The sequence below is a fragment of the Aricia agestis genome, chromosome 7 (genome assembly GCF_905147365.1).
Source record: "Aricia agestis chromosome 7, ilAriAges1.1, whole genome shotgun sequence".
In the NCBI taxonomy this organism is placed as follows: domain Eukaryota; kingdom Metazoa; phylum Arthropoda; class Insecta; order Lepidoptera; family Lycaenidae; genus Aricia; species Aricia agestis.
In genome coordinates, this window is record NC_056412.1 from 13,877,199 (window position 1) to 13,898,269 (window position 21,071).

Sequence of the window (21,071 nt, forward strand, 5' to 3'; positions counted from 1 at the left end):
ATCCTTGAAAAGTACTACCCTAAACTAAAATTATTCCTTGAGTAGGCTAGGTAAGTAATAAATAATTTTACTAAATGAGGCTTGCAAATAGTTTTATAGCAAGGCTCACGGACAATAATAATTAGTTCTGGAATAATAATAGCATCTTCGCTTCATTTTTGGTGTACTAGATCTACCTACCTCTAACTCCTCCAAAATGTTTCCAAAAACTTTCAGAGTCATTAAATTGTATAATATGATTTGAGCAATTTGATTTCCTGTTAGTCGGCAACAATTATTTCCATTTATACATAGCCAATTCAAAAAAACAAATAAATAAACACATAAACAATGTGAAAAAAGTATATACGTTAAATCCCGGGTGGGGTCTGCAGGTATCCCCACATAAGCAAAAATGTAACTTCTCTTAGCAGAGGAGCGATGGCCTTTTACTCACTAAGAGACCTCGCGTTGCTTTGAGATTAGCCAAAAATGTGCGATTGTAACTTGCCAATTTAAAAAATTATCATCAACAAACAGCCCGTGGGGTCTGCGTAGACCCCGCCCGTGACGTTAAAGGTTAAATCCTGGAGATGCTCATCAGTAAGTCGAGACCGAAATTTATTTTTAACGAAGTTCATCTTCGAAAATGCTTGGTCCGCACACAATGGTAGTTAATTTGGTTGGCACTTGGCAGAAATGAAATCATAGTATGGTTATTGGTTGAATATAATATTATTCTTATTCTTCATACTAGACAACTCGAATTGAGCGAACGCACACATAAGCTTGATTTGATTTTGTACTTGATTATGTACTTATAGTTTAAAGAAACTTAAACAATTCAGTATCATAATAATAGTACGTATAATATTTACATGTATACATGTGGCCGTCAAAATTCCCTTCCGGTTCTGACGGTCTGATAAAAAATGTGGACAAAATATGAGTACGAGTACGACGGAGGCTTATCTTCACGTTTTAATGGGAAAGTTAAAACGGCTCCTTTTATATTAACTGTATTTTCTTTTCTTAATGAAACGTTTTTGCTTTGTGTTTTTGCAAAATGAAATCTTTTACCATAAATGTTATTCCCGGAGTAAATGATGGTGAAATTAATAATGTTTTTGTTGGGGCGCCATGTTTTTTTATTATCTCTTTTTGTTGGCTCTCAAAAAGGCTTGTTATGAAAAGATTTTTGTCCGTTTGGTAGGATTTCTGTTTGTGTTGCCCTTGTGGGAATTTTAATATCTTTTAATGATACACACACTTTTATGCCCTACTGTAGGAGCAATTTATATTTTAAATTTTGCCTTTGTTATGAAGTTTCAATAATAGTTATTTTTATTATTATTTATTTATGAGCCTATGCTGTCCCACTGCTGGGTAAAGTTCAATAATAGTATTATAATAAAAATGTACTTCAAAATTATTGTAAGTACGTAATTGAAAATTAAAATTCCCTATCTCAAAAACTACAGACCTGATTTTGATGAAACTTACAGTATTCCCTAAGTAACAATACCTAGTACAACAAAAAAAGAATTACTTAAATTGGACTTGTAGTTCCGGAGATATTATGTGAAGACAAATCTAAAATCGAACATACATAATATTACACTTTTAAAATTTGGCACATTGTTTCAGACGCTGATATAGAGAAACATATTATTATAATATATTATATATAATATGTTAGTATACGAATATAGATCGAATTATTGATAACCTCCTTTTTTTGAAGTCGATTAAGAAGGATACAAATTCACTAATTCTTTTTAATATTATTATAATAATATATCTGATTCTATTGAATGAAATATAAATCAATACTTGAATAAGATTTATAATAGAGATGACATTTCGATATGAGCTATAATACGGGCTTGATTCCTCTATTCCTATCAGAGAAAATTGAAAATTGCAACTCTAATCCTATCAGAGAAAATTGCTGTGACCTACAGCCCTTTTAGAGCTTTTTAACCAAACATTTTATAATATTGTTACGTGCTAGGGTTCGAGGATTTGGAGAGAAAGACCTGGTGACTCTCTTGAAGACTTTATTAACACTGCACTAAACACTAGGTCACAACACTTAGCACTAAGTCCGAACACTAATCACTAGGTCCAATCACTAAGCACTATCACTGTCCTAGGTCGTAGCCAAGTCGCAGGTTTCACTGGTTCACTCACTATTGATCACTTGTGTTCACTCCGAAATCGCCTTGATGAAAGCTCGAAACAAACTGACTTGCCGTGCCTGCCTGCGGCTCTTTTTATATGGCGAGACGAATTCCAGAAATTTCCCGATTCATGTAAACAAGTAAACAACCGTGGGAAATTTCTAGGCGGCTCGGGCATGTACCACAATAAAACTGCCGTCCTTGCGATAAGTGCAGTAAGTTGAATTTAATTTAGACCTTATGGACTCAGTCATAAGGTCTAAATTCAAACACGCTAACAAATAAAGGGTAAACACGTAAACAAACATTGGACCTTTTTAGAAGGTTCGAGTATGTACTTGCGCACCACGTGTCCGTATACCATGTACCGTAACACTACTCCCCTCTTAGAGATGCTCGTCCCGAGCATCATTGTTACTGCCATGGTAACGCGCCAGGCTGTTCCTACGACTACTCCTGGTCTGTGGTCCCTTTACAGCAGCGCAAGTAATACATCTGTGGCAACAATTCTGCACATCATCTCTCCAATGCAACCAGAAGAATCGTTCTCGCACTTTCCTTAGCATCCTCTTGACGCCTAGATGACTGCCCTCATGTATCTCGCGGAGAACATCTGGTACTCTTGCCCTTGGGACAATTATCTGAAAATAGAACTCTCTGCCGTTAGCCTTCTGCCATTTCCGGTAGAGTAGTCCGTCCTGAAGTATCAGACTGTCCCATTGCTCCCAGTACGCCTTAGTGACAGCGCCAGTGGGTGCAACCTCACTCCAGATTGGTTTTATGTCACCCCGTTTCTTCCATGTGATGATGTGCCGAAGGTCGTCATCTCTTTCTTGAGCCTTTCTCATAGCTTCATTCTCCATGTGCCCCAAATTACTTGTTCTCTTTGTTCCGGTCCGTGCCTGGGAGGTAACAGTTACCGGGGCTTTCTCCGCGTCATCCAGTACTCGCCACTTAGTTCTGGATTCTATTCGTTTCCCATGATCCCGGGTAGGTGACGAAACTGCTTGCTTCTTTAACTCCTCCATTTGTTCCTCAATCCTTTTCATCCTTGCCATCTGGGTCTTCTTTTGCGGGCAGTTTAGCTGAAGATGGCCCCTCTCACCACACCTATAACACATGGCTTCAAATCTTTTCCTCGTAGGAGCCTTAACTTCCTTGACTTCTTCAGAGACCTTGTGGATCTTATGGGTCTGCCGTATGTCATGGCGCACAGCCTCGACTTCCAAAGCATGCGCTAATGCTTCCTTTAGCGAGGTATGGTGACCAAGTCTTACTGCAGCCCTGACCTCCAAGTCTTTGATTCCGTCGACAAATCCTTGAACAATATTTGTGTCGACCATCTTGGTTTCGGCTCCTGGATATGCCTTCCTGACGAGTTTTTCAATTTCCAACGCCCATTGTTGAAGTCCTTCTCCTGAACGTTGGACTCTGTCACGCAGTTGGGCACGGAACACGTGCTCCAGGTGTCGCTCCCCGTATCTGGATTCCAGTGCCTCCATCAGGTCTTGGAAACCATTTCCCGTATGTGGCAGTGCCTCCAGAACCGACACAGCTTGCCCTCTGAGTGCAACAGTGAGAGCGGTCAAGCATTGCTCCTCCGTCCATCCGTTTGCGGTAGCAACAGTCTGAAATTGCCGACGATAAGCATTCCAAGAAGTAGTGCCGTCGTACGGTGGCACCTTTACTCTTGGTCCTTGCGCCACACCAGTGACTCCACTAAACACCGCAACTCCCGTAGTTTCTAGGCGTACTACTCTCTTCTGTAGTTCTGTGAATCCGGTTTTCAAATTTTCCACAACCGTCTCTAACCCAGTAACTCGTTCTTTCATTACGTCGACATCTTTACGAAGCTTAGTCACCGTGTCACTGACATCCTTTATGGCCAAAAGCGCTTTCTCTTGGAGGTCCTTTTGTTGCTCTTGAGACTCCTGTAAAGCGCCGAGCTTGCGGTCTTGTGACTCCTGCAAAGCGCCGAGCTTGCGGTCTTGTGACTCCTGCAAAGCGCCGAGCTTGCGGTCTTGTGACTCCTGCAAAGCGCCGAACTTGCGGTCTTGTGCCTCTCGAATCGCTCTGATTTCAGCCCTTTGCAGCTCCATTAATTCAATTAAACTTTCTAAATGAAGGGCCACTTGGGGGGCTGTAGGAGCTACGGGTGGGGCCTGGTGGGCGGGGCCAGTGGGCGTGGCCTGAGTGGGCGTGGCCTGGTGGGCGGAGCCAGTGGGCGTGGCCATGTCCAAAGTGGGCGGAGCCAGAGGGGCGTGGCCAGTGGGCGTGTCCCGGTGGGCGGAGCCAGTGGGCGGATCCTGGTGGGCGTGGCCAGTGGGCGGAGCCATGTGGGCGGGGCCAGTATGTGGGGCCTGTCCCTCAGTGGGCGGAGCTTGGTCCCCAGTGGGTGTGGCCTCCGCAACTCCTCTCTCGGAGTCAATGGCAGCAGCTCGCTGCGCCCTTGTCCTGACACTCCCCTTGAAGTCCTCTCTCGGAGTCAATGGCATCTCCAAATCCCACTTCTGACACCAGTTGTTACGTGCTAGGGTTCGAGGATTTGGAGAGAAAGACCTGGTGACTCTCTTGAAGACTTTATTAACACTGCACTAAACACTAGGTCACAACACTTAGCACTAAGTCCGAACACTAATCACTAGGTCCAATCACTAAGCACTATCACTGTCCTAGGTCGTAGCCAAGTCGCAGGTTTCACTGGTTCACTCACTATTGATCACTTGTGTTCACTCCGAAATCGCCTTGATGAAAGCTCGAAACAAACTGACTTGCCGTGCCTGCCTGCGGCTCTTTTTATATGGCGAGACGAATTCCAGAAATTTCCCGATTCATGTAAACAAGTAAACAACCGTGGGAAATTTCTAGGCGGCTCGGGCATGTACCACAATAAAACTGCCGTCCTTGCGATAAGTGCAGTAAGTTGAATTTAATTTAGACCTTATGGACTCAGTCATAAGGTCTAAATTCAAACACGCTAACAAATAAAGGGTAAACACGTAAACAAACATTGGACCTTTTTAGAAGGTTCGAGTATGTACTTGCGCACCACGTGTCCGTATATTATGTACCGTAACACTATTGAACCTTATGTTGATTGCATAAGGTTCACTTTGGAGGTAGAATAAGTCTAAATACAGTGAGCTGTTTACCTTTCTGAAATCTCAAATTATTTTCAGCAGGTACTTACTTTTAAATAAAGTTTAAATGAAAAGTTTGTTAAATAAGTGTTTAATATATTCCCATTTAAGTTTAAGCTCATGTCAAACCACGTATAAACTGTTAAACCCAAAATTTATCATTGTTTCACGAGTAAAAAACTATGAACTTCATACCTACTAAGAGAAAAGCTTTTTAACCGACTTCCAAAAAGGAGGAGGTTATACGTTCGGCTGTATGTGTGTTTTATTTGTATGTTCAACGATCACTCAGCCGTTTGTAGTCCAATTTTCAAAACACTTTTTTGTTGTATAAGATTTGACTCGAATTTGGTACCATGTTCATATTGAATTTGGTACCATTCACAAAAGTGGTGATCTGATGATAGGATCCATGAGTTATCTAGGGAACTCCTCAAAGTTAATATGGAACTAGCGACCCGCCCCGGCTTCGCATCGGGTATAAATTATAAAATATATAGCCACTGAAAAAATGATTAAAATCAATTCAGCAGTTTTGACTGTAGTCATTATTACTACCTACGCCCGCATTGGTCGGTACCGCCGCAAAAGCTACGTCCCGCAATTTTTTAATCTGTAATATCTTCGAAAATATTTTTAAATCATATTATGCAGTACAGGGCCATATAGATCTACATTAAATCAACAATATATTTAATTCTATAAGTAAATTATTTTAAAGTAAATTATTTTAAAGTCATTGCAATCAAAAAATTTTGAATGACTAGATCGTATAAACCTGGTCTTTTTAGGAGTTCATCGCTGAAGGTGGAGATAAGCGTCAACCAGATTTGCGCTGATGAGAAGACGGAAGACGCCTGCGGCATCGTCTCCGGGGATCCTCTGATGCTGGAGGCTGGTGATGATGGTGATGTGGTTTAGTAGAAATAAAGTTTGTGGGTTTCATCATTATTTTAAGAACTGAAAGCATCTACGCAAACTATATTAATCATAATTCAGTTATATTTTTATATTTTCACTAAGTAATAAATAACATAATATAATGATAGTAGCAATTTCATCACAGTTGAGTGCTTATTAGATTTACAGGTCTGTAATGTATATATTTTAGGATAGTGTTTTAACGTTGTTAGTGGCGGCCGAAAAGGAAGATCTTCCGACCGAGCGAGATAGCATGCTCGGTCAGGCCAAAGCCCACTGACGTCATTTCAGGAGTCGTATATATCTTGCCGTTCTACGAAACTTCGATAGCGCGATGCAGGAATGTTAGGCGAATTGTGGGTACCGCCACAGTGTCATGGCTCTTAACGGCCGTTCCCAATATTTGATCTATCTCTGGTTTTGCCCTACTAGAGATAGGAATAGCTCACAATTGACATAAAATATATGTCTCTAATGTCTAATGTGAGCTATTCCTATCTCTAGTAGGGCAAAACCAGAGATGGATCAAATATTGGGAACGGCCGTAAGACAATATAGTGTATAACTTTTTCGAAAACCGCCTAAGTGCAGAACTTAATAATTATTGTGATAGTTTCGTACCTAAATCCTATCTACCTACAACTGACAGCTTAGGTGTTTACTTGAAGCTACAAGGAGTGAAATTATTATTTTTAACAAAAAAATTAATGCCAGGATATCTGAAATGGAATATTTGGCCCAATTTTCATACCCTTTTCCCTTCCCTACCGTCCCCTATTACCTTATTCCCTCTTAAAAGGCCGGTAACGCACCTGCAGCTCTTCTGATGCTGCGAGTGTCCATGGGCAACGGAAGTTGTTTTCCATCAGGTGACCCGTTTGCCCCTTATTACATTAAAAAAACTGGACCAGTCCCAAAAAAATCTGATATAATGGCAACTTAATATTTTCACAAAATCCTTAATTATATTTGTACTTTAATAGTTAATAATAAAATTAAATATTTATTTAAGGGGGTTCCCATACAAAAACATTTTTTCCTACTTTGCATTATAACGTTACGGAACCCTTCATGGGTGACTCGCATTTGGCCGATTTTTTTTCTTTACGCAAAAACAGCAGTGGTCGACGGTCGTCGCAATTAGTCGGAGAAAAAAATTGTAAGCTTCTAAACAGTTTATTAGGAAATCACATTTACGTCATGCTTTCATTTTATGTGCACAGTTCAGCTAAAATTATTGTTTCAAATTGGACAGTATCCAGTCCATGTATTTGGAGACGTCGGTGTAAATCCCGGGGTAGTCGGTCCCACAGCGTGTGAGTCCGTGAGAGGAGAGTCCGTACTGCACCATCCTGCGTCCCCCCTGGTCACCAGCCTCCAGCATCAGAGGATCCCCGGAGACGATGCCGCAGGCGTCTTCCGCTTTCTCATCAGCGCAAATCTGGTTGACGCTTATCTCCAGCTTCACAAATGAACTCCTAAAAAGATCAGGTTTATAATTACGATCTGTGTCCAAATTTTTAAAAGCGAAAAACCAAGTACATGCTGTAATGACTTTAAAATAATTTACTTGTAATCAATTAGTAGAAATGAATTTATTTTTTATTTAATTAGAAGAAATTACTTAGAATACATTTTGTGAAAATAAATGATTTTTGCGATAAATAACTTTAACATACGTTTCATGTTTCTTGATGCACTCATCTCTGGTTACTAATGGAAGGCTGATTTTGTTTAGTGCGCAAGAGCTGGTTTTCCTGAACTTCCAGCTTGCGAGAGTCGCTGTTTTACCGTCGATGGTCACGCTGCTCAGTGCGTTCGATACCGGAAGACATATTGGAGCCACGTTTTCTGGAAAGTTGAAAAACAAAACGTTAATTACAAATTATTCAAATTCTATGAAAGTCAAAATTATGCAATTAAGTATATTATAATGTGGTAGGTGGTTAAGAGTCCGTATACGAAAGTTTGCCGATTTCGCTCATTTAACAGACGTGATTTAACAGTTAAAATACAGTATTTCTATAAGTTTTAATGCACAACATGTAAGATCATTTCAATTATAATCTAATGTTGCAGCTAGATTTTTTATTTTTTTTAAGTATCTTTAAATAATCCAACTCAAACCCGCGACAGTTTTGTGATTTTTGCTGTAAAAGGTTTAGAATATCACCTGTTTATGGATTGTATTGACGTCTTAACGGTATGAAAAAAATACAATGTACTGTTGAGAAAATCGTCTATACAATGTTGGAATTACTTTTTACCACTTTAATATAAAAAACCCTTTAAAAACCAGAATACCTATAACTGCCCACTAACTTGGCGATCGTCTTTTTTCACCCGGCATATGAAAGACGGGCGTCAGTGTGAAGAGAGCAGTAGAAAAGATAGTACGGGCTCTTAAGGGTTAAATAATTCTCAAATTTTTTTATTGATAAAAGACACTTTCACACTCAGGTAATGCGAAAAATTTCATTGAGTTACCAATTACGTCTGTAATTATTACAAGTAACATTGTCTTTATAAACTTACTAAAGGTAAAGTCGATCGGGTCGTGCAGGCGCAGAAGACCTATGTTGTTATCCACATTTGCTTGTGACGTGAAATCTTCATGGACTATAGCTTCGTCTACAGTAATATCCTAAAAAAGGAAACATAGAATATAATAAGGACTCCAAGAATACAGATACAGATTTAATGGCCATGACGTGAGACCATCCATAAAGCACGTCACACGATTTTCATGGTTTTTAGCTGTGGCTAGGTGGTCAGGTGGTCGGCCTTTCCCCGTAATGTCATCAATTTGCAAATTTAAATGTAAAAATTAAAACCACCTCAATGATATTAAAAATTTTGCAATTTAATGCATTACATTTAAAATGTGATTTCACAAAACTTAGGAATGACCCCCTCTTACACACATCACACTTAAGGCGTGACATTCGTCTTTATGGATGACCCCTAATATAAATGGTAAAAAAACAAATAAAATAAATCCTATAATAGAAACAGGTTGTTGTGTCAAGTAACAGGTTGGTATATCATTGAGGCTAGCTGACACTCGACTATAAATAACACATTAAATATCATAAAACTTGTTCTCGTACAGCCAATAAGTGATAGTTAGACTTGAAATTAATTAAACGTTATATCGATGGGCCAAGTGTGTGAATATCCATAGGGTTCCACAGCAAAAAATTAGGCCTCTTTCAGGGTGCGCCATGATGGACAACCAAGATTGCCACTACGATAGCGTAGCTCTACAGAATGCACGATCTACGTCGATCAGGTCCCACTTGCCAGGAAAATTGACGTGTATTTTATCTTCAAGGGCTGCCCCCTCCTCTGCCCTCCTCCCCCCTGCCCCTACCTGGGTACGCCCATGCCTACATAGTTTTACCGTACCTGAATATGAGACTCGCACTGATCTAGCTGGCAGTCGATGCTCGTACACTTGTTGTACTCTCCGACTCTCACTCCTGCTATTTTCAAATTTTTAATACAGTTTGCTGCTGTCAAAATGTACCTCGAGTTGATAATGGTTCCAGTACATTTAAAATCGCGCCCGTGCTCTGAAAAATAAAATATTAGCTTTATAATATGAAAGAAGCATTTTGCCAATTTTTTTTTGTATGTAACGTTACAACACATTGTGTGCCTAATTTTTGTTAATGATTATAATGTTAACCTTATACCAAATGGTTATGTGAGTTAGTTAATTACTCTGTGAACATTTCATAAACATGTTCTGTAGTAGCTACAAAAAAAACAATAATAATATTATGTACCTATATAAAGAAAGGAACGAAAGATTATCATTGTTATCGAAGTCAACTAATATTATGTATTCTGTGTCGAAGTTCCAAAAATAATTAAAATAGCATGAAATAGGTCAGATAGGCCACACATCGATAACCTAAAGCACCTCAGTGATAATAATTTTTGTTTAAAGATCAGCGGGGCTAAAATGGTCGCTTTGAAGAATCATGATATGAATCATAATATGATTCATTTTTTCTGAAATCGCAAAATGCAACTCTGCTTGCAATTCATTTCTGTAGTTTTGTACTGATTTGACATTTGTCAGTTTGACAGTTTTGACAGTTCATTTGCTGAATTGATTGAGAGGAATTGCTTAATGTGACTATTTTAGCCCCGCAGTTCGCACCAAACCTCATCGGACCCCATGCCATACCAGAGATGCCGTAATTTACCGCTTTTTAGAGCTTCATAACTCATAATTTGAAAGCTACAAAATTATAATAAATATACAACAATAATCTTCAGTATACGAACATTCCTTTCTACGTTATTAATTTCCTATTTTTGTTTATTATACTCATGATATCAGCGTCCAAAGTAAAACCAATTTATTAAAATTCAAGCATACTTTCAGCATCTCCCTAGTATTTACAAATTACTTTTATTTGAAACACACACCAAGAGATCGATGTCATAAACTACATATTCCACGTTTTATTTTTTTAGATCAATTTTGAACTGAGATAAGTAAAAAAAATAGGGTTTTGGTGCGATCTCGGTAACGCGGTAGGTTAAGGTCGTTTGCTCGGGGGATGGCCTTAACGACTCCCTACTTACTAGTATCATAAGAGATGAGGGCCATCCAGGGGAACTCATACAGTCCAGCAGCGGGACCTTCTGCGAGACGCCTCTCTGCGATCTCCCCACAGGCGTCCGGCAGGAGGCCAGCATTTGGGTGAACCTCAGGATCCGCACCATCTAAAATTTAAATTGATTCGTGATGAAAAACCGGAGTTCAGAGACTATTCATGATTACTGAAATTTTAATCAAAATTTTGATATTTAAATTCCGATTTTTTTCTTTCAAACTCAGCATTAAATTAAATTGAAATAATCATAAAGTATTGATAAGTCCTTGAGTACGTTGGCAATATAATAAGCCAAAACATAAATTAAAAGTTTTCAGTTTTTTTAACTCTAACTCTCTATAACAGTGTTTCCCAACCTTTTTCTACCACGGACCCCTAGGAAATCATATACAGTTTTTACCCCCTTAATAAAATAAACAGCAAAAAAATCTGATTATGTATGGTCCAGTAGGCCTACTAAGAAACCGTTTTGAGGCTCAAACAATCGGACGAGAATGCCGCGTCCTGCTCTAACAACGTCATTTCACGTTTGTTAAAGTAGGATGCAACATTCCCTTACGATTGTTTGAGTCTCAAAACCGTTTCGTGGTACGGGCCCTGAGACGACACCGCGGACCTCCATACGTATACTCACAGACCCGCAGGGGTCCGCGGACCACAGGTTGGGAAAAACTGCTCTAGAAATAAGTAAATCTTATTATTTTAGGAAAATAAATAATGAGTAGCTACTTAATATTAGTTAATAGAGTTATTTATAAAAATACTCACTTGCTTGATGCCCTCTGGCACTTACAAGTATACAAACAAGAATATATTTCATCATTTTTTAAATTTACACACGACCTGAACTGTAGAGCTTGGCCACTTAACTAAAATGACCTGGACAGATAAAATAACTTCGAATTGATAATATTATTTTCCTCTAGGAAATCCACTTGGGATTCCCTAATTTATAAAAATGTCAAGTGATAATATTTCCTTGTATTTTTAATACATTCCACTGCGTGACTGGTGAGACAATAATATTATGTTCAATACTCGAGGACGTGATATTTGGCTTTATATTAGATAAAAAAAATATCAATTATTGATCACTGAGTTATTAATGTAGAGCTTAAAGTTAAATAACTATTTACCCAACGCATGGACACCGCGCGCGGGAAGGATAGCGGCGCGGTGTTTTCTTTGATGGCGTACGCCGCCGCGCCGGCTGCATAGTATGCCTACTTGCCTAGCCGCGTAATTTACTTAGTTTCCATGTTTCTTTTATTTAAAGGAAAATTCGAAAAAAAATAACATATTTACTTAATTTTAATTATAAAAAAGTGCATAATTTTATTACACAATTATAATGAAAATCGAGTACAGACTACAGAGTACTCTCCTCAAGTATTGAACATGTCTCACCAGTCATGTTGTATACTAGGTTTTGCCCGCGACTCCACCCGTTTGAAAACATATGTTTCTTTGGCTTTCCATTCTCCTCACCTTAAACCTATTTTGTGTAGTAGAACAATATTATGTTTTACTAGCTGACCCAGTGAACTTCGTATCACTTCCCCCCTAACCTTTCCTGGACTTCCACGAATTATTAATTATCCAAGACTAAAATCACCCACTGTCGAGTTTTAATGTAGCACCTCCATCGTGGGTATCGCAGACACAATATATTTTCAATAATTGATATGCGGCAGCCGGTTGCCGCTTGGGGACGTAACAAAATTTAAATTTATTTTTATTTTAAGTAGAATATAGATAATTAGATATGCTGTAGTTTCAATGCTTGATTTTAAGTGAAATATAAAAGACTATAAAATGTAACAATTTACGGTCCTAATGGAACGATGCATGGTATAATATAATGGTTTATGGTAGTGATGATGATGTTGAATGTAATTTGCATAGTAGCATAATATGCTTCCGTTCTTAAAACAACGCCGAAACTCCCAAACTTGTATCTATAAAGAGTCAGAAGTTCTATCAGCACCTTCCGAACCATGGTCAACCTCGGTGCAAATTCTTACTTGTCTCTCTGTATGTTTTCCCTACACGATCAAGTTTTGATGAAATTTTGAGAGGAGATACTTGGACTTGGAGTCCTAAGAAAAAACATGGGTTACTTTAATGACACAAACCTTGCAGTTTCTACAGTATTTTCGGTGATGAACGAACTAACCTAATGCTACGGTGTTCTAGATACATTGGTTATAGCTTAGAACAAAAGAAGTTCTCGAAGTTGAACCACAATAAACCATGTTAATTGAGATTTTATTTATAGCACTAGCTGTCCCGGCGAACTTCGTGTCACTTTAAAACCTTCCCTGGACTTCTACGAATATTTTAAGACTAAAATCAGCCCAATCCGTTCAGCCGTTTTCGAGTTTTAGCGCGACTAACCCATTTGGAAATCCATTTTCATATATAAGACTAGCTGTCCCGGTGAACTTCGTTTCACTTTAAAACCTTCCCTGGACTTCTACGAATATTTTAAGACTAAAATCAGCCCAATCCGTTCAGCTGTTTTCGAGTTTTAGCGCGACTAACACATTTGAAAATCCATTTTTATATATAAGAATATAAGAAGATAAGATATTATTATTGTCGTAAGTGAGCCATATTTTTGTCACTATCAAAAATCTATAAAAACAACCATCGAGCACTGAATCCTTTAAATCCAGTAGCCATTAGCTAAAATGCGCCATCAAATATACAATGACCTGTTTGGTACATCATTTTGTGCCTTCGCACGAACAAATTGTAACAACAGAGCCGGCGGGAGAGGTCACGTAACGCTGGCCAGCCTAAGAGAGATGTATGTTCGTCGCTGAACTATTAATCATTAGGTACTAAAAGCCCGTACAAAAAATTAACGTAGGCTCTGGTAGAGAGCTTCTTTTCGTTGATTTTCGCGGATTGTGTTGATGATGATCAGAAAAAAATGTGTTAAGTACATACAGCTGTACACTGGTGGTCAGTTCATTCCAAAACTTGACGTATTTGCAATTTATTTGTAACACAAAAAAAAATGATATTTATTATTTCATTGGAGTACCGTAGCTAGTAGCCCCCTCACGGCGTAGAACGATGCAATGAAATATTTTTTCGTCGTTTCTCGAGGTTATACTTATTACATTTTGTATATTATGTTTTTTCGTCGTTTCTATACGTGGGAGAGCCATGCTTTGACCGGAGAAATACCACGTTCTCACAGAAAACCGGCGTGAAACAGCGCTTGCGCTGTGTTTCGCCGAGTGAGTGAGTTTACCGGAGGCCCAATACCCTAACCTATTCCCTTCCCCTCCCTACCTTCCCCTATTCCCTTCCCTTCCCTCCCCTATTACCCCATTTCCCTCTTAAAAGGCCGGCAACGCACTCGCAGCTCTTCTGATGCTGCGAGTGTCCATGGGCGACGGATGTTGCTTTCCATCAGGTGACCCGTTTGCTCGTTTGCCCCCTTATTTCATAAAAAAAATAAAAAAAAATTCTCAAGGCTATATTATATTTTGTAGCGTCATGCAGCAGGTACCTGTGAGGCAGTAAACACAAACAGTTACATTTCTTCTCATTTCGGTTTGACTGCTACGTTTTTTTTTATTATTATGTAATTTAGGGCCGTCTATGGGCTATTTTTTCTATCTTTACTACCTTACCTTAAAATGGTAAATGCTTATTATTGTATCTCTAAAAATATGTAACTTTTAAAAAAAGTAATTTACATTTTCAAAAGTAACAATCACGCTTATTGTAGGTTAAATAAACTCAATAAGAGTTTACAATAACCAAAATTATCTACTCATGAGATTATAACTTACTTAATATATAACATTGCGGCATCCTTTTAAGGTAAATTTCCTGCTCTAAATACAAAATAATCCCTATTATTTCCATCAAACAATATACAAAGCGTATTGACGGCATCGGAATTAGTTAATAAGATATTATAAAGGGAAATCTGAAAGGGGTTTATGCGAAACTTTCAGACTGAAAAGTGTGCAGACCGTTTAAAATTCGGATTACGAGCGTTCGCCGTAATAAATCGATTTGGGCCTTGGATTTACATGCCGAATTAATATTAACGAACTATAGTGCAATAAATTCTGTTGTAAACTTATTTTTAACGATAATGTGTTGTTTCATGTGTTGGGTTTTAAGGATATATGACATATCCTTAAAACCCAACACATGAATTTATGAGGTCGATGAGTTTATGCTATGATGAGCTATGAAGAGCGTCCGTGGCCTAATGGGCAAACCTTCGGTTCGCACTCCTAGAGGGTGCAGGTTCGAACCCGGGTGGAGTCGTGTACCTATGAGACATTTTTTTATCTCAAGTACATAATACGGACGCTCGTACGGCGAAAGAAAACATCGTGAGGAAACCCGCACACAGTTGGTCCCAGACGTATTGACTAGTTCTTTCCTCTGGACTAGGCCGACTATGATGCGAGATGCCCTATGCGCTTGGGCAACCATACGGACATTTAAAAACTTGTCTCAGGCACTACAGTATTTGAGGAGTGGTTACTTCGCTCTGAAAAATACTGTATAAATCATCCACAACGGATGTAAAGGCCTAGTAGTAGTGCTGCTTAAATGCTAAATACGTAAACTACAAAACTTGAAAATGTTTTGCTACTTGTTTATTTTGTCACTGTGTGGCTTCTGCAGGCCAAGGGTTTGCCCACCGGTGCACCTAGATTTTAGACTGAGACATAATGGATTTGAGTCTACTGTATTATTATGGGCCCTGGCCCTTAAGACAGATTCATATTATTCACAAAGGAACCCCAAAATATTTTCACCAAAACTTTATAACCCTGACTTAATGCTAAATATTGAGATTGCCACTCGAAATGTCAATTATTAAAATTCTGATTCCCCCGTTGTATAAGACGCATACGAAAGGTGAAAATTCGAAACAAATTGTGTTAAAACGTAATAGAGGCTCGTACCCCGTAAGAGTTTCCATCGGATTACGACGCAAATTCAATATTTAAGATTGATTTGGGCAGATGGAGGGATGAGCGTCGCTCATCGCTTCTAGACTACGTTTGGAAAAGGTGCTTTAGCGCGAACTTACAGTAAAATTAAATTAAATATGTGTATCATAATAAAATAAAAATCTTAAATATATGTATAGTATAAAAGTACTAATATATTTCCGTTATATTCTGGTACCCGTAACACAAGTCCTTCAGGTACTTAGCACGGGGCCAGGCTGACGTGGTGTGAAGCGTCTATTTATGATATTAAAAAAAAATGTCGGAATTTATGGTAGTTTCAAATTAAAAACATGGGACCTTCCATAGACCTTGTTGCCTGGGCCATAGAAGCTGCACGTGTATTTTCAACCGACTTCCAAAATAAGGATAGGTTCTTCGCTCGGCAGTGGATAACACTATCAGAGTCGACAGAATGATAGAGTATGCCGGCTTAGAACTGATGTTGAAATTTTTAAATTTGACGTATTATGACGAAAATGGTCGCTAGGGTTGTTAACTTGTTACCTACGAATTTAAAACTATGACATATTCGATGGACGTGTTCCTCTTTGGCCTTATTGTTGTTTGTGTTTTGGCACATGCGATTAAAATTGTCAGAATCCAATTTTGAAATCTTTATTTTAAATATTTAAAAATAAATTATATCAGCCAGCGCGAGGCATATTCCACTTATAATCCTAGTGAAACCCGACGAATTTGACAGATATTGAAACCTGTCCGTGTCTTTGCAGTCGAACTACTGGTCGTTATGTCTATTGTGACACTATGCTTGCATCAGTTACGTTATTAATGGGAGACGGCCACATATTATAATGTTTTTTGAAACTATTATAAATGTGTGGCTTGATTTTTTTAAATGAAATAAGGGGTAAACGAGCAAACGGGTCACCTGATGGAAAGCAACTTCCGTCGCCCATGGACACTCGCAGCATCAGAAGAGCTGCAGGTGCGTTGCCGGCCTTTTTATATAGCCCGGAATAGGATAATAGGGGAGGGTAGGGATGGGAAGGGAAGGGAAGGGAATAGGGGAGGGTAGGGAAGGGAATAGGGGAGGGTAGGGAAGGGAATAGCGTAGGGGATTGGGCCTCCGGTAAACTCACTCACTCGGCGAAACACAGCGCAAGCGTTGTTTCACGCCGGTTTTCTGTTAGAACGTGGTATTTCTCCGGTCGAGCTGGGCCATTCGTGCCGAAGCATAGCTCTCCCACGTATGCAATGTATGAAAGCGATTTTTCTTAGTACACTAAAACTTGCGGATAATACTTTTTTTTTTTCAAACAAACAACGACATTAGTATTACTGAAATTTTAGAACGAGGAATTCGGAACAAGAAAGCTTTCGATGTAAAATGTGAACAATTTACATAGCATTAGCGCTGATCCGCCTTCGTCCAATCTGCCGTGTGAAACGGACTCTACTTAGATTACTTTTTTATGTTAGTTCGTTTGTTTTTGTCTAATAAAAAATATTGAAGTTTATTTTTGCTATAAAGAGTTTTAACACGATATTGTCAACCAATTAATAAGTGGATGATAAATTTTTACACTTCAATATATTTTTATGAATCATACAAAATAAGTTTTGTAGCTCTCAGCATACCTAGATCCCTACCCTTTTTGTTGTACAGACTGCGAGAAGCGGCTTTGTTTTTAGTCTGTAGTAATAAAGAAAATGTTACAACGAATCCTTGCAAGGTCACAAACAGAAATGAGTAATTACTGAAATTCGTCGCAGAATGCTCCAGATTCTCCGCACAACTTTTACAGTCCGGTCCCTGGGAGACCGGCGAGTCTTAATGTCCTGCCAGAGTGCCTCAGCTGACAGATCTAGGGCATCCTTAAAAGGACTTATTACGCTCGAACAGAACAAAAGTAATTTCTAAGGTAATGAGAAACTATTTATTGTGCACGCGGTAACATTTTTACAACCTAGATGTACTTCGTGCTCACTCACTGGACACTGCGTTTACATAGTACCATCGTTATATAGTTTATACGTGGGAGAGCCATGTTTCGGCACGAATGGGCCGGCTCGACCGGAGAAATACCACGTTCTCACAGAAAACCGGCGTGAAACAGCGCTTGCGCTGTGTTTCGCCGAGTGAGTGAGTTTACCGGAGGCCCAATCCCCTACCCTAACCTTTTCCCTTCCCTACTCTCCCCTATTTCCTTCCCTACCCTCCCCTATTACCCTATTCCCTTTTAAATGAAATGAAATGAAATGAAATAGTTTATTAAATCAAGTTACATAGACTCATTTGTTAGTAAAGGCTTATAAATTATGTTAGTAAAATTATCTTTATAAGTTTAAATAAATAATAATACCTATTTTGAGTACATTGTGCATCACCTCTGCTCCATACCGTTAGATATGGCACAGCAGTGACGCACATATGGACAATCGAGTCGACTAGCTATCATAGCAAGAATGCTGTTGGTACTCCCCCTCACTCTTCGCACTAAGGACGCGCATCGTTTGCGCATAGTGGCGTAGAAGCAATCCACGCGTGCCTCAGCAAACATGCCCGAAGCGCTGCAGTAGCGGGGAAGCCCCAACAGCATTCTGAATGCGTTGTTAAACTGGACACGAAGAGCGTTGTAGGCCCTAAGCGTGTATGTGTTCCACAGGCTGCACGTGTAGAAGGTCGTGCAAAATGCTCTGAAAAGAGTAATCTTGACTGACCTCGTACAGCGCGCAAACCTACGGACCAACATATTAGCACGAACCGACAACGCCCTTCGTTCTCTTTCTATGTCGTCATCGTCCTTGAGGTCGGAAGTCAGCATATGTCCTAGATATTTAAACTTGTGTACCCTCTGTAACACGCAGTTATTAATAGATACAGAGGGCACATTCGACCAGCGTCTACTTCCGTCCTCAAAGACCATGACCACACTTTTTTTGACATTGTAGACTAGTCCATGCGAGGCGGCATACGCTGCACACATGGCTACCAGTCTCCTCAGCCCACACACTGATGCACTCAGCAGCACCATGTCATCCGCGTAACTTATATTATTAATACCTACTCCATCTATATAGCAGCCGACTCTGGTGCTGCTGAGCTCACCAATAAGGCCATCTATATAAATATTAAACAGGGTTGGCGAGCATAACCCCCCCTGTCTCATTCCACACTCCAACACATATGGCGCAGACAGCGCACCATCCCATCTAACGCAATTGACTTGGTTCCCATACCAGTACTTGAAGACTTTAATTAGATCTGGTGGTAAATTCCGATGTTCCAGCTTCTTCCATAGTATGTCGTAGGAAACCAAGTCAAATGCCCTAGACAGGTCGAGGAAGCAAGCAAAAACTGGTGTTTTACGTTTATTGTAGTATCTGACAGCATGCTTAAGACACAGTATTGCACTTTCTGTGGACAATTTAGGTCTAAAACCAAACTGATTGTCATGTAACTGAACATGCTTATTTAACTGTGTATTAAGCAAGCTTTCAAACACTTTTGACAAGATGGTAGCCAGTGATATAGGCCTATAATTACTAATGTCGGCTAGGTCACCCGTTTTATTTTTTACAATAGGTACTACCACTGTGCGCATCATATCATTTGGCATGTAACTATGTCCAATACAAAAATTAAACAGCATAAAAAGCAATCTAGGAAGATGTGGGCCAGCAAACTTTAGATGCTCAATACTGAGCCCGTCGTGGCCAGGCGATTTTCCTTTTGACATGGATTTAATAACATTAATTACTGACTTAGTATTAAAAAATATATTCCTGTCCACGACGGGACCAGCACTCACCATTGAGAGTGAGGGCCCAAGAGGAGACTTTATTACAAAGTGATTCGCGAATAAATTTGCAATCTTATTAGACTCATTTACCCCGTTAATAGAAATCGGTAGGCCTGGCCGAGCTTGGTGCCTATTTGTATGTTTCCAAAAAGAACGGAAATCATGTTTAGAGTGGTGCGAGGCCAGGATGTTCATTTTTATTTGCGTCTCATGGTTTTGACACCACTTCAGTCTAAGGCCGGCACTTCAGTAAAAGGCCGGCAATGCACCTGCAGCTCTTCTGATGCTGCGAGTGTCCATGGGCGACGGAAGTTGCTTTCCATCAGGTGACCCGTTTGCTCGTTTGCCCCCCTTATTTCATAAGAAGAAATTGATTCATAGGCTGATAGCAGACCTACGCTATTTGGCCAGATTATGTCAATTCAATGTTAGCCGTAAACTATTGACTGGGTTCGACATAACGCGACATAGCATGGGTCCGCCATCTACCTATTAATCAACTTCTCTAAAAGTACATAAATGGAACATTAAGTTTTCCAAGTGCGCTGTTGCACTATTTACTTGTTTATACCATAAAGCTAATATACCTAGCGGAATAGAGAAACAAAGGCCTAGAGAGATGTCACTATCAGTAACACTGCGTAATAAAAAGAGACGTGTGATACATGCTGCCATGCACTCTTTTTTTGACGTCCAGTCGGCACGTGCCGCACGTTGACAATTTAATCTCATAGAATTCATGTTCAATTTTGCTTGTGTAAGTGTATACGTACACATATTTTTACACACAGATGAAACCAATTTCGGTTTCGTTCGACAGCTCGAGATTGTTGCTCTATTCCGCTAGGTATATTATCTTTATGGTTTATACATAATATGTCTCCAACTCTTTCGCACATAACAATCAGGGGATTCCCCTTCCAAATAGAGCGTGGTAATCGTATGTATTTTTATATAGATGATGTCCAACCCCCTTTCTTTTAAACGGCCCGAGGCGTCCAATTTGCAGAAAAATCCCACAACTGTACGTTACCCGCTTCAGATCACACTATTTTGAATTTCCTCGGGAGGGTGGAATCAATTTAAATTTTAACTCACACTTAATACACCCTTGTTTGGTGTCTAAGTGGTGTGTTTGAGTCACCCTCTGTTTGGAACGAATAATAAGTTGGCAAGACAACACGGTCGGTAATTTTGGAGCGTCTTGTATTTGTTTAAAGGGCAGCGCCAAATTTCAGGAATAAGGGAATGGTTAATTTGTAGTACAAGCTAATCGCCTTTAATTAAAAGTCTTTTAGTCTTTGATGTGAAAATTATCAACCGATAGGTTAATACAGAGTTGAATTTTAAGAAAATAGCGCTGCATTCATTATTGTCTAAATAATTGGAGTCAAAAAGTAGCAAGGGGCAAGTTATCTTGCCTATATTAACATATCAGAATTTAAGG

General features: G+C 39.3%; 2 protein-coding genes across 2 annotated transcripts; both read right to left on the reverse strand.

Annotated features, from left to right (window-relative positions):
* Positions 1 to 7,383: 7,383 nt before the first annotated feature.
* LOC121728752 (CLIP domain-containing serine protease 2-like) lies at positions 7,384 to 11,707 on the reverse strand. The gene is made up of 6 exons (XM_042117002.1): positions 11,626 to 11,707; positions 10,826 to 10,966; positions 9,632 to 9,798; positions 8,759 to 8,867; positions 7,903 to 8,074; positions 7,384 to 7,701 (listed from the first exon to the last, which is right to left on the reverse strand). The coding sequence occupies exons 1-6, from the start codon at positions 11,678 to 11,680 to the stop codon at positions 7,458 to 7,460; spliced, it is 888 nt and encodes a 295-aa protein (XP_041972936.1). The 5' UTR covers positions 11,681 to 11,707; the 3' UTR covers positions 7,384 to 7,457.
* A 6,498-nt stretch (positions 11,708 to 18,205) lies between these two features.
* LOC121729086 lies at positions 18,206 to 18,856 on the reverse strand. Its single transcript, XM_042117473.1, has one exon. It carries the CDS (start codon positions 18,854 to 18,856, stop codon positions 18,206 to 18,208), a length of 651 nt encoding a protein of 216 aa, XP_041973407.1.
* Between the last annotated feature and the right edge of the window lie 2,215 nt (positions 18,857 to 21,071).